General features: G+C 36.0%; 1 protein-coding gene across 6 annotated transcripts in view; it reads left to right on the top strand.

Moving 5' to 3' along the window:
* EXOC6 (exocyst complex component 6) overlaps positions 1-24,469 on the top strand; it is an 87,041-nt gene that overhangs the window by 42,750 nt on the left and 19,822 nt on the right. For 3 of the 6 annotated variants that reach the window (XM_042019001.1, XM_042019000.1, XM_042019003.1), the window contains exons 17-21: positions 437-571; positions 3,753-3,932; positions 6,977-7,006; positions 12,579-12,720; positions 19,951-20,024. In XM_042019001.1, the coding sequence (XP_041874935.1) occupies positions 437-571; positions 3,753-3,932; positions 6,977-7,006; positions 12,579-12,720; positions 19,951-20,024 (561 nt within the window). Of the gene's footprint in view, positions 1-436; positions 572-3,752; positions 3,933-6,921; positions 7,011-12,578; positions 12,721-19,950; positions 20,025-24,469 lie in introns of those variants that run through there. The other 3 variants (XM_042019002.1, XM_042019004.1, XM_042019005.1) reach the window with 2 other exon arrangements.

The following is a 24,469-nucleotide window of genomic DNA, read 5'->3' as shown; positions in this document are numbered from 1 at the left end:
TATATGCAGAGTATGATTTGTGTGTTCTGTCTAGCAGTTAGTAGCACTAGTGTTGAGTTTCTCTTTCTTCCTATAAAAAATAGAGTGGAGTAGGATATAATATATACTTGAATGCATCATTCTGTAGACAATGTTGTGGCTTTTTTAATAGCAGTAAATTAAAAAAATTCAAATGGCACAAATTAGTGATTTTATTTTAGCAATATATTTTCCTTTTTTTAATTCTAAACTATCCGTTGGATTTATTTCTCTGGGTAGGTGTCTGCAATCTTTATTTTTGAAAGCAAACTTGAAAATTAACAGGAAATAGGTGGTAACCTGAAATACTGAAATGAATTTCTAGTACCATTGTTCCTGGAAGAAGTAACCATTTACAAAATCAAATGACAATGAGTGATATAAAAAGGTTTTTACAAGAATTTTTTGTCCCTTATAGCTTGTTCAAATCATCATAAACACAACACACTTGGAGCAAGCCTGTAAATACCTTGAGGATTTTATATCTAACATTACAAATATTTCACAATTGACTGTTCACACTGCAAGACTTTATGGGCTTTCTACATTTAAGGTATCGTATATCTCATCCATTATATGACTTTGTCTGAAAAGTTATGTAAATGATGAAGCATTTTAAAACAAAAAGGGTGAGAGCAAAGCTGCATGTCTTCTCTTTTTTGTCTCTCAAATTATTCTGAACTCTAAAGCTTGTAAAGTTGTAACACTGAGCAGATAAACAGTGGGTTTTTATGTTATTAGTATGACCTGGAATATGTCAGGATGTGAGAAGCCTCAGTATTGTCTTTCAAATGCATTTTTTAGTAAGTTGTGAAATGACAATCTAAGCTTAACTTCACCAGAAGCTTTTAATAGATTAAGCTCCAGTTTGTGTAACATCTCCCTTTTTTCTGAATGGAATCAAGCAAAACAGCTAGCTTAATCTAAAATGTTTGTATCTATTTGTTTTTATTCTACGGTAGAAATGTTTTGTGATGTATTTTCAAAGGGTGTAAGTATTAGTATAAAAGAAGTATTAACAACTAGTGCTTCAACTAAAAGTATTCTGTGATATTTTTAGAATTTAAAAAGTAAAACAAAAATAAAAGTCATCAAGGATTCTACAGCAGCTGCAACTTGAAGTTTAGGTGTTTGGTGTTTTTTTCCATGCACACTGAAACAAAGGAGAGTGATTTCTTGTATTTATGGGATAAAGAGGATTAATCCTATTGAGAGAGTTCTGTTTTCTGCAATTCATTTTCTCTCTTGGTGCAATATGTAGCCTACCCTACTGTAATATACCCTCTGGCATAGATGTTAAAAGGTGGGTGAGGTGGAATAAGATATCATCATTGCAAGACACTTATTTCCAGTTGATTGCTAACAATTCTCCCATTAGCTGTTGCTTGTTTTGCTAAGGATTTAGTGCATGAGGCAAGACAGAAAGGTTGTGGCCTAGCAACTGAACTTGGTTACCACTGCGCTAGCAGCAGTTTTACTAATTTTGGTCTAGGCTGCCTAGTTTGCTTGTTGTGTACCAATAGTGCATGTGTGTCTTGCAATTTGTGTATCTATAGCTATTTTCATGTAAGGGCAGTTTATTATCTTTTTACCATTCAAACACGCATTCAAAAACACTTAATACAGCCATAGTCTTTGATTTTGTTAAGAGGTGAGATGTTCTTTATCCTTGAGTTTCATTTAATACGTGCATTTTCAAGTTGCATTACTTTTTTTGTAGATTGCTTATGCTGTAAGTTATGTTTAACACTCCTGCCAGCTAAGTTTTGTTGGAGGGATTCACACAATAGTTTGTCTGTGCTTAGTGAGTTTAGCGTGTATGCACTTTGGAAAAATATGGGCTAAACTCTGACAAACATAACGGGTTTTTTGTGTGTGTGGCTTCTCTCCTGTCTACTTGCCTGGAGAACTTGTTAGCACAACGTTCTCAAATTATAGTCGAAAATTCTTTTCTTGTTAATCCCTCTTTTTTTCCCCTCTCCATTGTAATGAAAAACTGCTCACAGTTCCCCAACTGGGCCCTCACAGAGTTTGGTATGTTCTACTGTTATTAAATTCATCTCCTGGTGGCAAATTGTGTCACCTCCATTCTTTCAGAGTGGTCAAAAATCTCCTTTTATTAACAGCATTGATCACGTTTACATTCCATTAGATGAGCTTTTAAGTACATCTACGCTGTAATTTTTTAATGCAAGACAAAACTAGAAGGACTAGTGCTGCCACTGCCACTAAATTATTTTAGCTGTTAAAGGTGATACAACCACTCCATGAATGACTTAGTGTTTAAAAAAAAAAAATCCTAACACAAACAAAAAAAAAATTGAAGCAATTTTGCTAAACCTAGGTGGATATATTTGCAAGTCCCATCATTATGCATTGTTGCAACTGAGGTTTCATTGTTAATTAGAAACTTTAAATATAGACTAGACTTTAATTGAAACTTCCTTAGTCATGGCCATCTACAAAATTGTGGCTATCCGCATACCCCTTTGACGTCATGAAAGGTTGCCAGATTCTTGCATGTTGGATTTGGAGAGCTGTTCAGTGGAGGCTTTCTCAAGTTGGTTTGGCAGTAAAAATGCTATTTTTAGGGAATCATACTTTGATGCATATTTATGGCAGGGCCACATACTTTCTTGCTTACTCCTGAAGTGCCTCTCAGCCTTGGGCCTCATTGAAGACTAAATTTGGCACACTCAATGTAAGGACGCCTTTAAGCTCAGATAAATGTGAATATTTTTATTTTTTCTTTTTGCTTTTCTTATTTACGCTTTTGTCAAATGCCAAGTGTTTTGGATTGCTTTCTTTCAGAGGAAAGTAGTGATGGGAGTTTCATCTGCTTTTTTGTTGCTTCAGTATATCCAGGCTGTTTTTACCCTCTGAAATCCTTAAGCAACTGATCGCTTTGGTTTAAATCAAATGTCTTATTTGAATTATTTCTCAATATCAGGGAAGAAAATTTTATGTTGAGCCCAAATTAGAAAGATACCCAATATCTCTAAACTGCAGACTGGCAAAAGCACAACTTTCCAGCCACACACACAAGCATCTGCCCATGGATCCTGTTGCATCACTGAGGATGTCCCCTGTACAAAGGAGACAGAGAGACAGCGTTGTAAACTCAGTTCACAGTAAATGCGGGACCTTGCTGTTCCAAAAAGTAGAATCCAGGGTGTGGGAGAACAAAAGTAGGAGGAAGGAGGGGAGTGCTCTGCATCGTGGTGTATGATGATCAGGATATTTAAAGGAGGATGAAAAATTATGAGTGTTCTTCAGATGTGCAGCTTTAAGACATTAATTATATAAAAATAATATGATTTCTTTACCTCTGTCCATAAAAGACAATATTATTAGGTTCTTTTATTATTTTCTTTGTAAAAGAAAAATAAACTTTGTGTCAAGGTTGATACATTTGTAAGGCTGAATTGAAGGTGGTTGTTGTGAAGAAAGTAAACAAATTGCTTTGTTTCCAAATTAAAATTAACTTAATTTTTCTGAAAACTTTGATTATTCTGTAGGCATATCATGTTATAAACACTCATAGTATGCATTATGGGAGTATTTAAAAAACCACAGCCTCAGATGTAAGACACATTAAAATACCAATTTAAATAAAATATTTTTTAATCTAAGAAAAAACAAATGATTTCAGTTTTGTTGATGGATATAATCTTATCTGAATTCAGTAATATTTTAGAATACTGACAAGCATTGCACACAATTTTTTTTTTCAGGATGCAAGGCATGCTGCAGAAGGAGAAATATATACAAAACTTAACCAAAAAATAGATGAATTTATTCAGATTGCTGATTATGATTGGACAATGTCTGAATCAGATGGACGAGCCAGTGGATACTTAATGGACCTAATTAACTTTTTAAGAAGCACGTTTCAAGTTTTTACTCATTTACCTGTAAGTGTTCAAAATCAAGTTTAATTTCAAACTATTTGAACATCATTTTATTTTAAAACAGTAAGGTTTTAACAAAAGATGTGGTTTTTGAATTGTGCACATGCTGACAGATGCATTTTTAAGATTTTCTCAGCACAGAAATGCTGTCAAATATGTTTCAGTATGTTGATAAAGCTTACTCATCAGAATACTTAGAAAATACTTTCAAATACTTTAGTCTAAATATTGTTACCAACAACTAATTTACAAATAGTGTAAGAACTTGTGCAGTTTTCTAAAGCCTTTTTGGTTAACCATCTTGGTTTTGTGTACACATGCATTGGTTCAAACAATGCAGAATTGGTGCAAGTCCTGCATTTGTGCATAAGGTTATGGAGGTCTTGTATTCTCCAAGGTTTTTAGCTAAATATTTTTGATCAGTTATTTGATTCTAGTTAACAGAGCTTTCTTGAAATGAATCCATGTTCATATTCAAATATATCCTGTGTCATTTTGTCCCAGGAAAAAGGGTACCGTTGACCTGTCTTATGTATGAATTGTTACATTCTGTTGTCTGATTTCCCCTTGCTTTCAGATGAAAAAGACTATTTCTAGTTATGCTTATCATCATAATGGTTTATAGCTTTATAGGTCTGGAGTAACTTCAGTAAGTAATTCAAGCTACATCTGCTTTTTATCAGCTTGTCCTTGATTGTTACAGTCACACTGATGTCTCACCTGCAGTGCTTATAAGGAATAAGTCCTCAATGCATAGGACGTTTCAAGGCTTCAGACTGGAAGTAAAAGATAATTCTTTATGTGCACAGCAAGATGTTGAAGTTGCTGGCATAGCAGGCTTATCTCATCTTCCAGGTTTTGCACAAAGAGACTGTGATTCTTCAGTCTCCTGTTCTTTTAACTGACTCAAAGACAAAGCCCTCTCAAAATGTATCATGTGATATTGATGTGAATGTGTCATGTGAGGCATATGCTTCTGTGCCAAATAAGTGGAGCATTTTTTGATAAAGATTAGCAAGTCTGTTAGATAGTGTAATTCACTGTAACTTAGTATACAAAGCAGTGTGAGCAAACGGCACTGCTCCTCATATGCATATGGCAGTTAAGGGACGTGAAATTTGTAGAGCAGGGTGTACAGAAGTCTGTCGTGAATGTATGTTGCTAAATAGGTGCTCAGAAATGAGCCACAGACAAAACGAAGTAATCTGTTAAGAGGAATGCAAAGAAGCAGCTGTGGCATTAGGACTTAGGGAGTGTGGAAGGAATAGAATTACGTGCCTGGGGGTACAAGTCAGCCTTTGGAGAAAGCCAGTTTCTGTGGAGAGGTTATTCTGTAATTTCAAACTCTGGTCAGGTAACAGGCAGGATGTAGAATTGTGTGGACAAGCAGTCTGCTCTGGCAAGAGGTTTCTTGTAATTTTTACTTACCCTGCATCTTTCTCCCTATCCTGTCTTGGCCACTTGTAGAAACAGTTGTGTGAATGTTGTGTGTGAGCTGTGGAGTTTCTATGAAAATGTGTACACAGTTTCACTATGTTAGATTTGTACTAGTAAGTTACTTTCTTTAAGAGAGAATTTATAGTAAAAGTATTTTCTAAGATTAGCCCAGAACTAGGTTCTATAACTCACTAAAATAGTAAGTGCTTCAGAGTGATAAACTAAGCTAGATTTTCACATGCTATAATTAAGGTTTGGAATAGTTTTAGAATTAGTTTTCATTAGTGAATTATTCCATTAATGTCACAGTGTCATTTCCATAATAATTTTTGCATGGCTGGCAGAAACATTCCACTGCTCAAAATAGTTTATCAGAACCTTTTCTGTAATTAGAAATCAAAGAACAACAGTCCTAGAACACTGGCCGTAATTCTAGTAAGAAAAAGAGTGGGACAAGTAGAGAGGTCTCTTCTCTTCTACCTTAGCATACCCAATTGTGTTAGAGGGCATTGGGCTAGGGCTGGGGACACTAGCTGGCCACACTAGTTCTTTGTTGTTACACTCCAGGATCACTGACTTTCTCTTTGGTATTGTTTCAAACTCTAGTCTGCCTGTAGAAGTGTTATAATATGTTCTTTAACAATTTTTTTTTGTTGCAGTCATTGGGTTCCTGTCATGAGAATCTTGTTTTATTTTTGCTGTATGTATAAGCTGTGTAAATGCACAGGGATGTGTCTCCCTTTGTGCTTTCATGTGAGGCTGTACTGATGTATTTCTGTACCAATGTAGACTAACTTTTCAAAAATGCATCTGATGTTGTATATCTGTTTCATGCAATTTGTATTACTTTTATTGGAGTATGAGAGCTCTGAATCAGGTAGACCATGATCTCAACTGTACAGAATCTGCACACAAAGTGACGCAAGTTAGTTGGGGTCTGATATCTCTGTTGAGTCATTGGAAATGTCTTGTGTCTCCAAAGCTTCTTTTCTCTCTCAAGTTCTGCATCTTAATTTTCCTCCCTGTTTGTTTACTGTACTTAAGAAGCAATTTTGGAGAAGAAAACAGCTTTCTTCCACCCTACAGTTATATTGCCATAAGTTTTATGTTAAAATTTATTAATGAGTCATGTTATATTTAGATTCTTACTATCCTGAGTCATTCTAAGTCTTGCTTGAACAAAGTGTGTTAATAACATACAGATAGCCTCTGTAAGCAGTAATGGTAAACATGGCATTTGTTTTTTAACCTAAGAGTTTTGGAGAATACTCTTTGTAATGAAAAGTTTTTGGAAAGGCATTTCAATAGACATTCTCTCATTTGAAGTTTGCTACTTTGATATTTTGGCATATGGTTCCTTATTACAGAAAAACATATTATTGCCAGATTAGTATTATTTAAGTTATAATCTCTTTGTAACACCTCAACAAAATACTGTATAAGTTCAGAGGTTTTAAAAAAAATATTATTATGTAGCTATAACTGCTCTTTTTGTAAGCTTTTCCTTATCTTTTATTGCTACCAATTTTTTATTCTTTTTTTTTTTTTTTTGAAGTTGACAGTACATCTTAATTTTTTTGTTTTGATTGCCTTACTGGTTTCCTTCTCAGAATAACAACAATGACCATGCAGCTATGTCGGTAAGTAGATGCAAGATGAAGAAAAAGCATGTGAGCAGAAAAACTATGAACTGCCTGCAGGCTTATTGCTTCAATTTTTAATCATTTAATAAAAAGAGCCTTTCTGTTTTGCTGATAACTTGCTGTGTACCTTGTGTGGATGCATGCAGGGATCAGGTTAATGACTAACATTGGGCTTTCATACACTGGCACAGACAGCAGGAGTCCTAAAAACCTTGCAGAAGGTTGATGGGATGTGCCTTGCATCCCAAATGAGCTAATTTAGAGGAGACTGAGACCTCTTGAAAGAGAGGTCAGGTATCAAAATACATGAGACATGCATACAGAATGAGGATAGAGTGATATAGCTGAATAAGGAATCAGTGAAAGTTCCATCGTTCCTCTGCTCCATTTGTGTGGGGTCAAGGGAATGTGTGTGTTGGTGTTCTTTATTTGCTTTTCTAAAAAATTTTTTAAGAAGCTGATGAATTGCATTTAAGAATTCTCCCATCCCCTGATTATTTTCAGGTTGTAATTTTTTTTTGTATAAGGAGTTTATTTTGATTTGGCATAAGCGTTGCTGTGATAATGAAAGTGATGAGGTTAATATTACAAAATTATTAAAATCTGTAGAATGAATCTAGCAGTGGGCTCCCAAGTTGTTTGAAGCCTAGAGCACATGAGTTACAAGTGGAGGTGTAGGGAGATGGAGTATTTAGTCTGTTGAAGAGAAAGCTGAGGAGAGATCTAGGGGCAGCCTACAACATCTTGAAGAACAAATAAACAGATGGAGCCAAACTTCTTGGTAGGACTGACAAATTCAGACGTGTCTGTGGTCACAGGTAGAAGCTTGGGAGATGGAGTTTTGGTATTAGGGGAGAAGTGTGCTCGGAGACAGTAATGCAGTCTTGAAGGAGATTGCACAAAGAGGCTGCTGAATTCCCATCCTCAGTTATTTTGAAGGCTCTGCAGGAAAAAGGTCAATAGACCTGAAGTAGTGTTGGCAATAGTGCTCCAAGTAGAAGGCTGGACTAGATGACAACGGTGGTTCATTCCAATCAACGCTTCCATCATTTGAATACTTAGCATTGTGGTGACCTGTCAAGCTAATAGGTGTCATGAGCTCTGTGTTTTGTGTAGAAATTCTTCCTGGTAATGTTATATAGGTCTCAGACTGCTGATTATGTCATAATCGAGGACTAGCAGAATTTCAGCAATGTAGAGCACAGAAGCTGTGTGGCTTTTGGAAGTCATGCAGTTTTAAATGGTTCTGTTTTCTGAATTCACAAGAATTTAATCTTTTGAGATTATGTTTACATCCCATTTTAAGTTCATCTTGCAGTTTGAAGTGCCACTAGATGCTTTGAATCAAAAAGCGAATTAAAATTTCATTATACAGCCATTAATCTCATTAAATAAATTGGATGATCATTTTTTTTATTAAGCAACTACCTTTTTTAGTTTTATTTTGAAGAATTAAGGAAAAACATTACCTTGTATTTCCAGATCAGTTAACTTGAAATTGTAGTGGGACTATATGTAAGTGGCTTTAATCTAAGTTTAGAATTAGCTGAAATTTTATTCTAGATATGTGCCTTGTCAATACAAAGTTGGAAAAGAGTGGCCATTGAAAAGAGACAGTTGCAAATTAACTTTCAACTAGGTATTTTTAATTGTTTCAGTAGCATTTGGGGCAGAGACAGGAAGTAAAATTGATTCTTAAAAATTCCATTCATGTTTTTAGTATACTTGTATTCCATCAGTAGTTCAAAAGTTGGAGTTTTTAACCCTGAGTGATGAAATTTGTATGTTTAATTTATTTGCATTTTCAGAAATAATAACATTGTTATTTCATATTGTTAAATTAATTCTTCATCTTAACATCTTAGATTCAACGGATAAGTTTTGTTATTTTCTTTTTATGCTGAGGATAGCAGTTTGTGTTATTTTATTGTTTCCGTGATTGGCAGCAAAAGCCTAATTTCACAGCTTGCAGTGAGGGTGAAGGGGTGGTGGTTTTCTGCAGCTATATTCAAAAACTGTCAATCAACAGCCTCCACAGGCTACTTAGAGAATGGGTTTTCTTACTGACTTCTCCAACTGCTGCTTCATGCTGTCTTTGATTGGCACAGCCTGGCAGGGAGGATGGATGAATCTGTCACTGGCTGGTTAATTGTGTTGCTGGTCTCAGCCTGACATCAGGTCTTTGACTCCTAAGTGGCTCAATACAAAACAAATTAGCAGATTGTAGTCATATTTCTCATTCTGTATGCTTTGACTTTGTTGAATGCAGTCCATAAATCATATTGACTGACACCATAGTGAATGATGAAAGCTGCTTTTGAGACAGCTAGCATGGGTTTTAGAAAGCAGCACCGCGAAGGTGCCGTGGAAGGATGCATATGGCTAACCCTTTGGGAATTTCCTAGGAGCCAAATGTCTCTTTACTACAATTGTTCTTAGGAGAAAAGCTTTTGGGTCCTGTAAAAAAGGATTTAATATGTCAGCAGATTCTCTTTACAAGCTCCTTTGAAATATAAGAAGTTTGTCTAAGGGTTTTCTCTTTTTACAAACTTGTATTTCAGCAAAATGTGAAGGCTGGGTGAAAAAGTAGTTGCCTTTAACACTGTTAGCAGGTGTTTTTGCGTATAGAATAGGGTCCTTGTTTCCTAAACTTTACACTGATTGAGTAGAAGAATAGGTTTTGTAGATAGGAGCAATTAGCATAGGCACAGCAGAGACAATAGTAGTGTCTCCAAATGGGAGGCAACTGGGGCGGATGTGAGAAGCCTGCTGAATCTCTGCATGCTATTGAATATAGGTATTTAATTGCTAGATAACCATGGCCACCCCCACCCTCTTAAAAAATAATAATAGTAATTTAAAAAAGCAAAACAACTGACTGAGAAATAACAAACATCAAGACTGTTTTAAAATTAACTGACATTTGTTCAAGTCTGAAAAAGAAATGTTATTGCTATGTTCATGAACCCTTTATTTCCTCTTCAAAATGCTTTATGGAAAAATGGCAAGGAATTGTTTATGTGGTACACGTTGGAAATTCGGAGATGAATTTTTAAATAGATCCTATTTTTCAAACACAAATGTTAATTTTATTCTTTTCTGGGTATGATACATTCAATGTATTTTGAAGTGGGAAGCACTGAATTTTGAAGAGGGATAACAGTATAGTTCATGTTTCTCTTAGTTAAAATTCAGCATATTGATAGATATGCGTAGCTTTATTTTTTCTCTAAATTTGAGACTATTGAGTGATTTTTATTAAGTATCAACTGTGTATAGTAAACTTGTAGTATTTGTTGATGTGTCATTTGAACAATAAGCCTGTAGTTCAAGTTACATAGTTGGAAATAGTTTATATGTTAGGATGCTTACATTTTAAATTTAAATTTTAAAATCAACGTTAAATGTACATGTATTGATACTTATTTAAAGTCCAAGTGGCTTTAGCCATGTCATTTCTGTATTGTAACCATTATCTTGTGCTCCAGTACTATTGATATTTGCCAGATTGTAACAATTAACTACACGTGCTTGTTAGAAATATAAAATTCTGTCATTTATTTAAGATAACAGATGAGTACACATTATTTCCATATGAAATAAACTGAATGTTAAAATTTTTCATGACAACCTATTAATCTGGTTGAACTTTTATTACATTATAGTGGCAGCATAAATAGGACATGGAGCTGATTTGATGGAGCAGTACATTAAACAGAGATGCACTAGTTGTTCCATTAAATCAAAACGACATTTCCATTAAGTATTTCAGACATACTACACTGTAATTACATGAACTGTGGCCCATTGAGTCCCTTTCTCACCTCTCTTTTCCTTCTTTTTTTGCCTATTCTTTTTTTCTTCTTTTTGCCCCATTCATATTGATATTGTTCTGCTTGGGGAATATAGCTGCATGTCTCCCAGTATAATTGCTGTTTGGTTTGGGAGACTTTTAAGCATGCTGTTCTTGCATTGTTTCTTACATTCTTTGTTGTCAGTTCATCTATTTTGCTCAAAAATGTTATTTGCTCTTCTGAGATTTTCAATTAAGAAGCTGACATGTCATTTTAGATAAAAAGCTCCTAACAGTTCAAGGTGTCCTAATACTAAAAAAGAATTAGCAACAGCCATTTAATGTTTCAGTGTGAACATGAGGAGAGTTGAAGGCTTTCCATTGTATTCTCTGCATTTTAATTACCTTTTAACAAATAACACATTTTTAAAGCACAAAATATTTGGGGCAAGATTTGCTTTCTGTTAGAAAAATTTTCTGTAAATGGAAATTCAGTAATGTTAGTAAGTTGACTTTTTAAGGACAAGATCTGGCTCTTCGGGTGCTGGAGCAGAACTTTCCAAACTTTTTGGGACAGCGAACTGTTGTCCATTGTAATTGCTCATTACTTCTATGTGTTTCTGGAAGTCAGCAATGAATCGATCAACCTGGCTTTGCAGAAAACAGCTGGGGAACCATTGCTTCAGAGAAACAGGTGACATCACTGTACTGATGGATAGGAGTAAAACAATACTGGTGTGTGCTCCAATAGCTCTGTTATTATGATTTATTTTGTGTAAACGTGTTGTTACATTTGTTTCAATATCATTCAACATACACATCAGTTGAAAAGAGTGGTTTCAGTACATTAAACTGCAGAGGTTATCATGTAGTTGCATTTGACACCCAAGATCACTCTGTTCTAAAAGATGGCAGTGCTGTGAATAGAATGGTGCCATCTGGTTTGGTGTCTGGTCTCAAGTGGTTTTCTTAACTATAAGTAGGAATTTGGTTTTTTCAATTTTTCCGTACTAAATTTTAAGTAATTTATTCAGGTTAATGTCTGAGTTTGTGTTTTGTTTTTTGATCTCATGTTGGAAAAAGTGTCTCATTTACGTGTAGATGATAAAGAACAATATTGCTAGCTAGACTGTGATTGGGAAATTATTTCTATTTTGTACAGCAGAGGGCTACATTTCATTTTGTAAGTAGTTGATCACTGACAGCACTGATTTATTAAGCACCTGAAAAGATGATGGATAATCATGAATTTTTAAAATAATTTAGCAACAAGCTTTGAGATGGAATCTGAGCAATTAAACTACCAGTAATTAGCACAAGCTCTTACGAGAAATGCCCCAACCAATTGCAATCATTTTGGTTTAAATAAATTTGGGGGTTTTGTAATTTACTGTTGTTAAAATTATGCTGCATGTTGATTTTCATTACATTCTTGCTTTCATTCTGTTTGGGTTAAAAATATTTAAATACATCCACAAAGCTGTTCATATGCTTCAGCAACTTTAATTGTCATTGTTTTGGGAATGGCCTTGTATTCATGAAGACTGCTGGATATCTGGAAGAAATATCAATAATTGCTTTAAAATATATTTAACGTAGTTCTCTGATCTAATAGAAACAAATATAATAGCTCAAATAAATAACAGAAGTGTGATCTCTCTCCTTCTAATCTAAGTTTTGTAAGACTTAGAGTGTGTATTAAAATCAAATCAGATGAGCAGTTCTTTAGTGATGTATCATTGTTTCTATCGTAAAACTTGTTGCTTTTTCTACTAGGGAAAAGTGGCCCAGACAGCTTGCATGTCAGCCTGCCAGCATCTTTCAATGTCCCTAATGCAGATGCTACTGGACAGTGAATTAAAACAAATAAGCATGGGAGCAATTCAGCAGTTTAATTTAGATGTGATACAGTGTGAATGTAAGTATATATTCCTATCTGTATTGGTCTTAACATTGAAGAAAGTTATTTAATGTAAGCTGTACAGTGATCTTTTTCCATAATCTACTAAAACTTTGTCTTTTATTAAAAAAATAATATTACAGTACATCTTCTTGTAAAAATTATTTATGAGTAAGTATATTGGCATTCCTCGGAAATTTTTTTTGAAACTTTTCTTTTAACTAAAGTACCTGAATTGAAACATACATTGTTGTTACTCCTAATGGGATCATAATCATTGTATCCAGTAAAGACTTAGTTTAGTACAAAATTGCCCCAAACTACTGCATAAATATTATGTTTTGATGGTTAAGAGCAAAGGTCAAATGTCTGTGAAATTTTAGTGTTCCCTCTTGAGTTCATCTATTATGATACAAATTTTAAATGTGCTGTTACATAGGGTTTTCTCACTCCTAGAACAGCTACTGCCTTACTATGCAGAATAATAGTGCACATTTACTAAACATCAGATGTTGTTTTACTGTCACTGTTTAAAATATGGCATCAGAATTATTTTATAAACTGGTTAAATCCAGCACTGAAGGCAGGATTAATTACCTCATACAAAAAAGATTAAAAAGTTGTAAAAACAGAAATTATGTGGTATTCATAATACTGACACCATAATCATTCATCTTAACAAGCTGAATGAATGCAACCACTAAACCATCATCTGCCTTCTGAACAAATAGTGTAACAGTGAAGAAAGCTTCCATTACAGTATTATTCTAATATTTAAAATACCAGCTGTGAACAACACAGTACTTCACTACTCTCTGTAGATGAACCAATGCCCTGTTTCACCCTGGGATTTCTAGCAGTACAGGGGATAAAATGCATGTCTTGCAGGTGACTTTCACATTATGAACAGTATGTTCACAGCAAAGAAGGGAGAAGTTCCAATGTGTCCAGCTGTCATCTGATCTTTGGGTTTTTTCAGACCATTTTCTTCTCAGGCAAAGGCTGATATGTGCCCTGATTAGTGCTATCCTAATTTCTTACTGCCATTCTGTCTGCCATCTTTGGTTGATGCACAGCAGAAACTTTAATCAGTGAAGAAATCTTAGCAGAGTTTTATTTGATCTAAAATGATAACATTTCATTATTTTAGAGTTAAAATATAACTGTAAGACAACATGGTTTTTATATGTAGCTGTTATTCTGAGCATATGGTGTGGATAGGACATATCAAAACTTGGGCCAAAAAAATGAAAGTTTCAGAAAGCTAGTAACTTAAAAACTGAAAAATGCATCTTTTCCACCACTCTGTAATTTCTAGCATGGGCCTTACAAGTGCTAATAGAATGAACTTTACTTCTTCCTTTCTGCAAGGCTTTTAAAGCATGTTAGAAAAAACGAATTGGTTTTTCACAGAAACCCTTTGAATAGTTTAAATGCAATTATGGAAGCTTGTCAGAATAGTGTGTTGCAACAAATGACATTTTGCAGTCTGTGGAATAAAGGAGTGACACAAGATTTTGCTCGGACTGCTTTGATGATGTGGTTTCATTCATAAGGTCCATCACAGGCACATTCCAGGCCTCACTGTGATGCCCATGATTTATGTTCTTGCTCATCACCCTCCCCCAGCTTTATTCTTTGATTCTTTGGGATTAATGGACACGACAGTGACATTTCAATTAGTGCTTAGAGTGTGCGAATAATTCACAACTGTTGCGAGTTTTCTACTGTATTGTATTAATGGGTTTGACATTTTACTTACAATGGAGTATACTCAGATGAATTTTGAACTAAGAATTTAGATGAGATGTAGAAAGTTATTAATATCTGAAGGTAAACTTTTAAAAATTCTTGCCAGTATCCTAGAATTTTTTTTCTGATCTTTAATTTTATTCTTTCTGATGTGTACTGGAGAGATCTAAATAAAATCAGGAAAATGTGATAACTTACTAGCTTTTTTCTTTTCTGTTAAAAAGCAATCAACAGTCCAAAGAACAATCCAGCAATCTGTTAGTCTGTAAGTGCTCTTCTTAGTGGCAAAGGATAGGTAGAGTGATAAGTGGACTTCCAAGAAAGGAAGGTGGAAGGGAAGGAAGTGATCTGGTGGTGAATTGTGATTTTCATTATCCTGCACTAAATTTTCATGCAGTGTAGTACCTATAGTAGCTAACTTCAAAAAGCAGCGCAGAAAATCTGGAAATATCTGATATTTTTGCTCAACAATAATAGTAATAGCATCAGATGGTCTTGTCTCATGATTTGTAAGGAAAAAAAGATCATCATCATCTTGTTCTTCTTCTAGCAAGTTTTTTGTTTCCTTCCAAAGGTTCCAAACTCTTTCAGTATGATTTCAGTTTGTCCTGTTCTAATGAAAGTACTTCTCCACTTCCTCTTCAAATTCTATAACCTAGAGCAGTGTTTTACCCCTGTATTTTGTACCATTCTTTCTCAGTGGTTATTTTCCACTCGGTTGACTGAGATTCTTTCAGCACTGTTCAAAAAATAGAATGTACTAAGTCCCATTGAATAAAATCCAAAGATTAGTCTTTTGCTTGCACATTACATTTCGGTTCCCCCAGAAAGGAAACGGGTTGCGAAGGGGAGGTATTTTCTTGAAGTGAAATTCAAATGTGGGTTATTGTATCTCACTTTACAAGAAGAAAGGTGTACATAATAAAAATGAGCTTTTCAGAGACAACATCCAGATCTATTTAGCTTACATCAGCTTCTTATTAAAGAGTTAGAAGTTGTCAGAAGTTGTAATTGTTGGAAGAGCAAAATGTTTTAATGTATGTGTTTTAACACAGATGAATGGTGAGGCAGGATTAGTTAGCAGAATGAAATATGGGTGAATGGGCATCCTTCTTCACCCAGATGTGAAAGGGTGAAAAAGTTTTGGGTCTTGCCTATAATCGAGCAAGGGTTAGTAGAGAGTTAGTGCAAAGCAGGGTGCTCTGTATTTTCCTGATCAGCCCTATGTATGGCTTCCTGACAGTCCCTCCTTCCACCCACTGTGTGGAGAGCTGCAGTATCCAAGAGCAAGTGACATCTTGAGCAAAGTGTTCTCTGCTGAGCACACACAAAAGTAATCTCCAGGTGGGCATGCCAGAGGCTGAGGAACTCAGATCCTGTTTTTCCTTGGAAAGACACGATATTCTTCTCTGGAGCCCCCTCAGTTTACCTGCCTTCTCTCCCATCTGGGCAGTCAGGTTAACTTCGCTTGCTGGCGGCCATCCTTCATGTGCCGGTCACGTATGGCAGCACGGGCGGGAGAGGAAGTAGCGAGGTCTTGCTGGCACTGGGGGCTGCTGCCTGGCCAGCTGGCAGCTCCCTCAGCAAGGCTCCCTCCAGGCGTGTTTGAACAGCTGGAGCATCCAACCGGGCTGCAAAGTGGCTGAGGCAGCTGAGATAGTCACCTGATTCTCTGCTCTTCCTTTAAAAATACTTCTGAAGCTTTGCTGTCCTGCCTATGAATCAGTGCTATGAGACTGGAGTAAAACTGTCCTAGTTTAGCTTTTGATTCAAAGTCTGGACTCTGGTTTTTAATTTCTTCCACTGAACAGCAAAACTGTTTGTCAAGAATTAGGTACTGAATTCCCAGACCAACAGAGAGGCACAACCAGATGATGTCTAAAAGATGGGATTTTGAGAAAATAAAAGGAAGAGACCTGTTAATAAATCTAGAATTGCAGAGAAAATCAGTGCAATTTGCAGTTAAAGATGTCTTAAATTCCATTTAGCAGATACGGTCTTTATCTTATGATCTCCATTAATACTTATGTATATATATGTCAATTCTCATATATCCTGTATACAAAATGTAATTACAAGATCAAAGCAAAATATTCAAAAGAAAATGGACTGAAGTAATCTTTGCAACATTTCTATTCACCATTATAATGTGTGTGTTACCTCCCAGCCTGTTTTTGTATTACTACATATTTGTTTCGTTCGATCCTACCTTCTTTATATTCCTAAACTGCCTCTTACAGGAAGTATGTTGAGATTCTACATATTGAGGATGCATGCTGTGCCAAAGTTATTGTTCTATATGCACAGTAGCAGCAAAGCAGAGGAAGAGATGATGTTAACAAAAACCTTGTGAATACCAGATCACATAGTGTGTATTTTCAACGAATTTTTCCTAAACATTTAAGATTCTGATTCAAGCTGCCAAACAGCCACTTGTGTGTCCCTAAAAGTGACAGTTTAATGGTGATCTTTGCACTTCATTCTCCTGTGTTATAAAATTCCGGAATGCTTTTATGCACATTATGCCAAACAACCAACCATCCCCCTACCCCTCCAAATCCTCTCTAAGTCTAGGATGATTGTAGGGGGTGAATATTTTAGAAGATGTATATATGACAGTGTCTCATTACTATCTGGAAAAGGGCCCTTAGGACAAAGACATTAAGAATGTTAATCCTGTTCTTGTAATATCTTCCTAATACGCTGTGCAGTAGAAAATATTTAATTAGCTTTGTAAAATTGTTAGCAAAACTTAAAAGCCCTGCACTGAGGGTAGAGGGGGAACTGTCTGACTGTTATCATAAGTAGATTATCTTTTTGCCCTTTGAACTCATGAAATTAAAATAATGAAACAAATTCTATTGTAGTCACCTGTCAGAGTGATCCAAATGTGAGAATAAATGCTTGTGCTATAATGAGTGTCCCTAATGTTGTACATGCATTCATAATATAAAATTGTAGTTTAAGAGAACAAAGCTGATAAAACAACTAAGTTTGGTACATTGTGTGCTTCTTGTTCCATAGCTGCAATGCTAGTAGGTATTACGTAGAGAAACAATTTTTTTCTGCATTATTTAATGCATTAGGATAAATTCCAAACTATCTTACCCTGATGAGCACAGAAAAGAGGCAAATATTTGCCCCATGGCATGGAAGAGTATTCTGGTGTAGGCATATATCTCCCAAAGTATACAGTGCCAAAAGCTGAAAAGACTTTCTTAAGGTCACACTTTTCAGTTATATTTACTTTTCAGTTCTGTAGCCCTTTTTTTGTCATTGATCTTCTTTCTCCCAGTGCTAACTACAGTTGTGGAGTGGCTGGAGGAGTTGAGATTCTGGTGGGGGAAGCTGGTCTCAGTGTACTGTGTATGAGCAGAAAGTTAGGATCAGATCAGGTGATCTGATGGGCCTTACTTTCCTGGTGTAAGGGGTGTAGAAAAGACCCCTTCTGACCATCATGCATATCCTCCTTATTAATGTGCTGCCAGAGCTCACAACTCATGTATCTCTTCTTATCTGTTTACTGTGGAGCTTTGCTTAGAATTCCATGCTGGAGTGTGGTGTTCCATTTTAAACGCTGTGTTTGGCTGACCACAGAGCCCAGCTTCACTGTCTGTAAGAAAGGTGTTCTTAGTGGCCATGAAATGCCTGCAGAAGACAGCAATGTAGACACATAAGCCTTTAGCCTGGGTTGTTCAGAGGGGTGCCCAGAGTTCCTAGGCTTAGGCATGTTTGTACGGTGATTGTACAGGCTGTTTTCTCTTTGCTGCTTTTAAAGAGTTTAATTTTAGAAAACTCTGCCTATAAAATACTGAGTGTAAGGTATGTTTTTTCTACTGTTTTTTAGCTTTTTTTTTTTTAAAGGCATGTTTGTGGTCAATTAGAATTCCCTGAAAACACCTCTAGAAAGTTGGTGTTACTTATACAGTAGGAAGACCGGACAATTTAAAATTCACACTTGAATACAGTAATCAGTGAGCATTTGCCAATGTTACCAATACTTGTCTGTGACATTATAGTGGTCTCTCTAAGGCATTTGATTGCTATTTTTTATTTCTGTAGTTGATAAAGAATGAAGTTGTATTGCAGTTCAATTCATTCTCCTGTTACATGACTTTTGCACTAGTGTAATACAAGTAATAAATTCTGCTTCTACTGGTAAAGCTGCTACTCTAATGCTATATCCATCTATTACTAAGCTATTCTTAAATATTCTGAGATGGTCTTAGTAGTTCCTTGTACCATTTAAGTGAGAGTCTTTTTTTTAAATTGTGTTCCGTATAGTCATTTTTAGACTTGTGGAATAGTCAATCTGAATTCATTAGTCTGCTTTAAGTTGAAACCATACATTCAGAACTAAATGTTCGAGGCCATTTTTCTACCATTGTGTTAGCTCAGACACCAGTGGTTTTCTGGATTTTACCTCCACATAATCTACATTTTCCAACTAGCCATTTTAAAAAATATATTAAGGATTTCATATTACTTCTAAATGTTAGTATTAGGAACAGTGGAGTTTAGCACTGGATGCATATGTTCTGTTTCCTCTGCCATTGAATGACTTGTTTCTCAAACTTGGAAAAAAATATTACCTTTCATTGCCTCAGATGATGCTTCTCTAAAACTATTGCAGTAGTATCTACTTTGTTTTGTTAAGAGCTCTACCTGAAGGGCGTAAGAAAAATACTCTTAATTTCTTTTGAAATAAATATCTAACTTAATTTCTTTTGAAATATCTAACCTGAGTGGGGATGTGAGGCAGTGGGTATTTGTTATTAACTTGTGACTGGGATAATAACAACAAAAAGTGTATTTATTTTTAAGTTGAACAACTATTGATTGCTTCCTGATTTAGATAAATAGCTGACTTTCTTTCACTAGCGTGTTACCATTTTTTGTATTATGATTATATTTTTGCCTGCCAATTCTGACAGCCAATTTTGGGTTCAAAATGAGCAGAAGGTCATTACTGATAAGCAGGCTAAAAAGCATAAGCAGGAATTTCAGCTCTGCTCTGACAATGGCACATGGGGCTTTCTGCCTGTTGTCTGCACATGAAACTAACTCCCACCTTAGTGTTTGTCCTTTAATGCTGTTTGGCTGGAGGTTGAGGTTTTTATAGCATGGATGCTGTAACAAAGGCAGATGTTTGAAAATACATTGACAGCCATGAAATTGGTATTATTTTGAAATTCTTCAGTAATCATGCACCTCAGGCTAAAAAATATCTTGTTTTCTGTGGTCATAATGTTACTACTGGGTTAGAATTTTAAGCAAAATTTCTCGTAATACTCCTAAAAGTATTATTCTTTAGGGTTATTGGAAGAACTGTCAAGAGGTTGTTTGTTGGTTTGTTTGGTTTTAATCACTGTGAGTTATTAGTTCAAACTATTCCTATGAAACTATGCTACCTAGCATTTACATTGCATAGAGCTTCATTTTTCTGTTAGATTAAAAAAAAATCTACATCCGTAATATTTAACCTTTTTTTTGCAGTGTTTGCTAGTTCTGAGCCTGTGCCAGGATTCCAGGGAGACACCCTGCAGTTAGCTTTCATCGACCTCAGACAAGTAAGACACTAGTTGGTGTTTTTTATCCTACTAATTTCCCCTTCTGACCAATGCTGAAGTTATTAAATTCAAGAACCTTTCATGTTTTTGCATTCCCATGTAATTAGTTGTGAAAAGCAGTTATTTGAAGTGTTATTAGTGGCACTATTCCCTGTAATTTAGCATAAAACTGTTTCTCCAGTGCGTGGTTAGGGGGCACTGTGCTACTGGTAGTACTCTTACAGGAATATTAGATTGAATTTTGGTCCTGACAATTCTGTGAAGATCCTGTGGGAAGATCCTTTTTGCAAGAGTGTATGTGTTATCCTGGTGTGTGCTGATCTGATTCCATTCTGAGCATTTGCTCCTGTCTGCAAAACTACTCCCTGGGTAGCAGAATCAGGCATCGCATTATTTAACATTTCCTTTCCTGAATTTGTTACATAGAATTCTTTTAAACTGTTGGAAAGCAGATTTATTCCAACTGGATGATCTTTATTCTACATAAAATCTAATTTAATTTAATTTAATTTTAAATGCTGTAATGTTGGGAACACTTTCCCACAGATCTTGCCAAAAGGAAGGTTTTTCCAGACTAAAATTTACTAAAATCTTTGTAAATTCAGACACTATAACCACCCATAACAAATGATTTTCAAAGCCTTTTCATGCTTGAAGTTAGCTTTTACAAATGATTTATTATTTCACAAAATTGTAAGTGTGCGTACCATTTAAATAGTGAAATGAATCATTAACTGCACAGGGAGGATCTTTAGCCTGCAGATGTTGATGATATTTTTCAGCACCATTATGAGCCTATCAAAGTCATTAGAAAATAAGAGAAAGTAGAAAGAATTCCATACCAAATTATCTATATAGTAAGAATATTCTTGCTTTTAATAGTTTAGTAGGTTTTTCACAGCAAGATTATTAAAGGGTATTTCAGAAGGGAAAGTTCTTGAGGCAAAAGTATTCACATTTCTCCTGATAGTTAGAAAGGACTTCATTCAACTGTCTTTTTAAATGAAAAAGTTAAAAGGAGGGTTCTCTGTTACATTCTCGCAGTAACATAACAATGAACACTATCAACAGTGGGATAAGTGTGTACTGTGTGAGAAGGATACAGGATTATGGCTACAAGACTTGTTCGTGCCACAAGTCTTGCCTTGACTAGCAGCCTTCCTCTTATGGATTCTTTTTTACTCTCTTTTTATTGTCAGTGTTAAAAGGACTAAACATCTTTCAATTTGTACTTAGATCATTTCAGTTTAAGGGAAAGGATGTTGAGATTTTGGCACCATTTCTGTCCTCCACCTAAGTGGTATAAATCCTTGCAGAACCTATGTTTGTTTCAAGGGAAAACAATTTTTCCAGCTGTGCGGGAGGGCATACTTACTGCAGGAAATAAGGATTCTTGTATATTTTAAGCACTAGCTGGGGAATATGTCACTTCAATAGGTATTATGTTGTTTATGATAGCTCAGTTTATGTTAGCAACTTATATTTAGAATTCTCTCAAGCACTATATAGAGGAGAGAATTTAGTTGATTTAAGATACTTTATAAACAGGAGAAGTTTGGGCAACTCTCTACTGGGTTGCAACTGGAGCTTGCAGATGTAGAAGAGTTCTAGTATATGTGATTTGGTTTGGTTTTTACTATATTTTTGTGTGCATCACCAAAAGGTATTGCAGGCACACATCAAAAAGTCCTACCATTTAGTAAGGCTTTTCAGTGCTTTCTCTCTTCTCCTTATTTGTGATCCATTTCTGTCTTAATAGGGTAGATGACAGTTCTTTTCAAGAATACTTAGAAAGGCAACAGAGCCTTTTTCAAAAAGTTCTTATAAAAGGTCATGCTTCTGTTTTTTAGTTTGAATTTGATACTTCTTCATGAATTGCAGGATATGAAAGATAAGGAAGTAGGTCCAGTGGTCAGGTTTTACCTGCCCACCCGGACTGTGCCCTGAGGTCAAACTCCTGATATTGGCTGTTTGGTACAGAGGAGCTGATGACAGGTAGGGGCTGATACAAGGGGGAGAGCTTGAACCGTATCAAAGCTAAAAGGCAGGAGATTTGGGACTCAGTGAGAGACTGTAGCTAAAAGATGGATCAGCAGGATTGCCCTCTTCTTAAAAAGCAGCTGACCTGCAAGGGAAAAGACTTTATCGTCCTGCCAATCACATGGTTGCTAATGGAAGCCAGTTATCTCAACAACAGCTTACTCACTCTGTGCTGTACTAGTGCAGTGTGTAAGATTAATGAGGATTGGGCAGTAGGATATTATAGCACATTTTACTAATGAAGTAAAGTCACAGGGAGCCAACGTGGAAGACAGAGAGAAGAGCTACACTTGGATAATTACCATGTAGGGAGGAGCAGCTTTGAAAAGAATTGCCATAGGTATTTTCAACCTAACAGTTCTTGATCCTCTGTCTTTCCCTGAAGACAATGTGTAGGGAGCCTGTTGTCCCCAGCAAGCCCACTTTCCTTCTTCCTTCCACAGACATGGAAGAGCAAACAGAAACAGAAACAGCTGGCATGAGAAAGAGTTGTGTCTAAGAAGACAATAGTAATTAGTAGCAGGAAGCTCTAAGAGGACAGAAATCACAAAAGGGCAAGCACTTACCAGTGTGCCCTTTGAGCCACCTCTTTCTCTTTATACTGTTCTCCACTTAGGCTTTTTTCATACTTAATATGCTCCTTACAGATCTTTGTAATCTGAAGAAACCCTAGTCAATAAAGATTTTTGTGCTGTTTCCATAACCACAGCATCTCAGCACCTTACACAGGTGACTTGGTGTGGTTGGCTAATCACACATGGTGAATCACATGGATCATCTAGAAACTTGCAGCTCCAGCTATTTTAGCAGGTAGAAAATTTGGGGCAGATTCATGGTTCTGTGCAGCTGCAGTAATTGTGTCATGCCTTATGCCACTTTTCTTAGCGTATGACCTGAGGTCACACCTATGTGCACCCTTTGACCCCACTTAAAGCCACTGAGGGGCCATCTCAGCCAGGCAGTTATCAAAGTGGCATGTGCTGCGTTACAGAGATGTCTCTGGCATCTTGTGAAGATGACCCAGCTCTCCTGCAATTTGCATTGCTCTCTGACAATCATTTCTTGCTACTGTCTGTACAGGGAGCCTGGGTTAATAGTGCAGTGGCCCAAAGTGAGGGGGAATAAACTTTGGGGATTTTGCTACCAATTCAGATCTTAGGTCAATCGGAATTAACCTTCAAAAGTGAACAGGTCTTAGTTTGTTCTACTTGAATCGCCTCTGAAGAGGAAGCACAGCCTCTGATATGAATTAGTTTTTCCTGGTTATGATCTGTTCATTAGTGCCTAAAGACTAGGGTTACAGTTCTGGAATGTGAGGCAGTTTCTTGGATGTTCTGTACACCTAAGTACTGTGAGGAAAAGGCATTAATATTATAATTTGTGTGTTATTCTTTGGAGAGCCAGTGTAGTATGTAGTGGACAAAAAAAATAACCTTGTGTTAGGCTCAGTAGTTGCTGTCCTAGGCCAAATGTCCTGATTCTTAACCAAATGGGTGCCAACAAATACCTACTCTTGAAATCAAATTATTTCCTGCGGAGATATAACCTAAGCTGCCAACATAGCTTGACTTTGTTTCACTTTGGACTTCAAAGGTTATTCCTGATGTTTCTCTCCACCGTCAGCACTGCTTATGGGCTTCTCCCTCTACTGTCTTGTCTCAAACAAGCTAGCTTGATGATTGTGGAATTTCCTTGTTTTGCTGGGGTGAGGAGAACTGTGTCTCATCTGTGTTCTTTTGGCACTTAAGTACATGTGGTTAACACCCTCCAGCTGCTGTTAGTGTTGGTCCTGCAATGGGCAGCAGTCTCAAGTGGAAATAATCTATTGGTAACTCCAGAGTTAAGCAACCATAGTAGCAGTATCTTCACCCACGTGACAAACACAGAGTTTACAGTCTGATAGTGGTGTCCCTCAGATGGTAGACCAGGGGCTGTGATCAACAATGTCCATAAGCTCTGCTTAAGCATGGGGGGAAATTTTAGATGATTTTCAGCAGTTTCTGTTTGCATTTTCTCAATGTTAGAGATAAATTGGACATAAAGTCATAACACAATCAATATGATTAATATACAGAGTAATATATCATAGAAATCTTAGAAGATACATTTTTGTCAGATTTTTTTTATGATGTGTGTAAATGAGCATGTGTCACTTCTATGAACTCAAATTATTGATAGTCCACAACATGTATTCCATCTGCAAATTGATACCTGATATTTAAAAGTATAATACATTATCTTCTAATTTGGAATCATTGATAGTTTATTGGGTTGCTTGTCCATTTATTTTGTGATGTGTTTTCTGGTGAGAAGTATTGCTAACCTTCTGACCTGCAGTGTTCCATGCAACAAATGTAAATTTATTTGAAAGAGGAAATTGTTACTACTACTTAATATAGCCCTCC

The sequence above is a fragment of the Corvus kubaryi genome, unplaced genomic scaffold (assembly GCF_017639235.1).
Source record: "Corvus kubaryi isolate FWS band 111438036 unplaced genomic scaffold, C.kubaryi_AGA036_p1.0 138, whole genome shotgun sequence".
In the NCBI taxonomy this organism is placed as follows: domain Eukaryota; kingdom Metazoa; phylum Chordata; class Aves; order Passeriformes; family Corvidae; genus Corvus; species Corvus kubaryi.
This window is presented reverse-complemented; position numbering and strand designations above follow the sequence as displayed.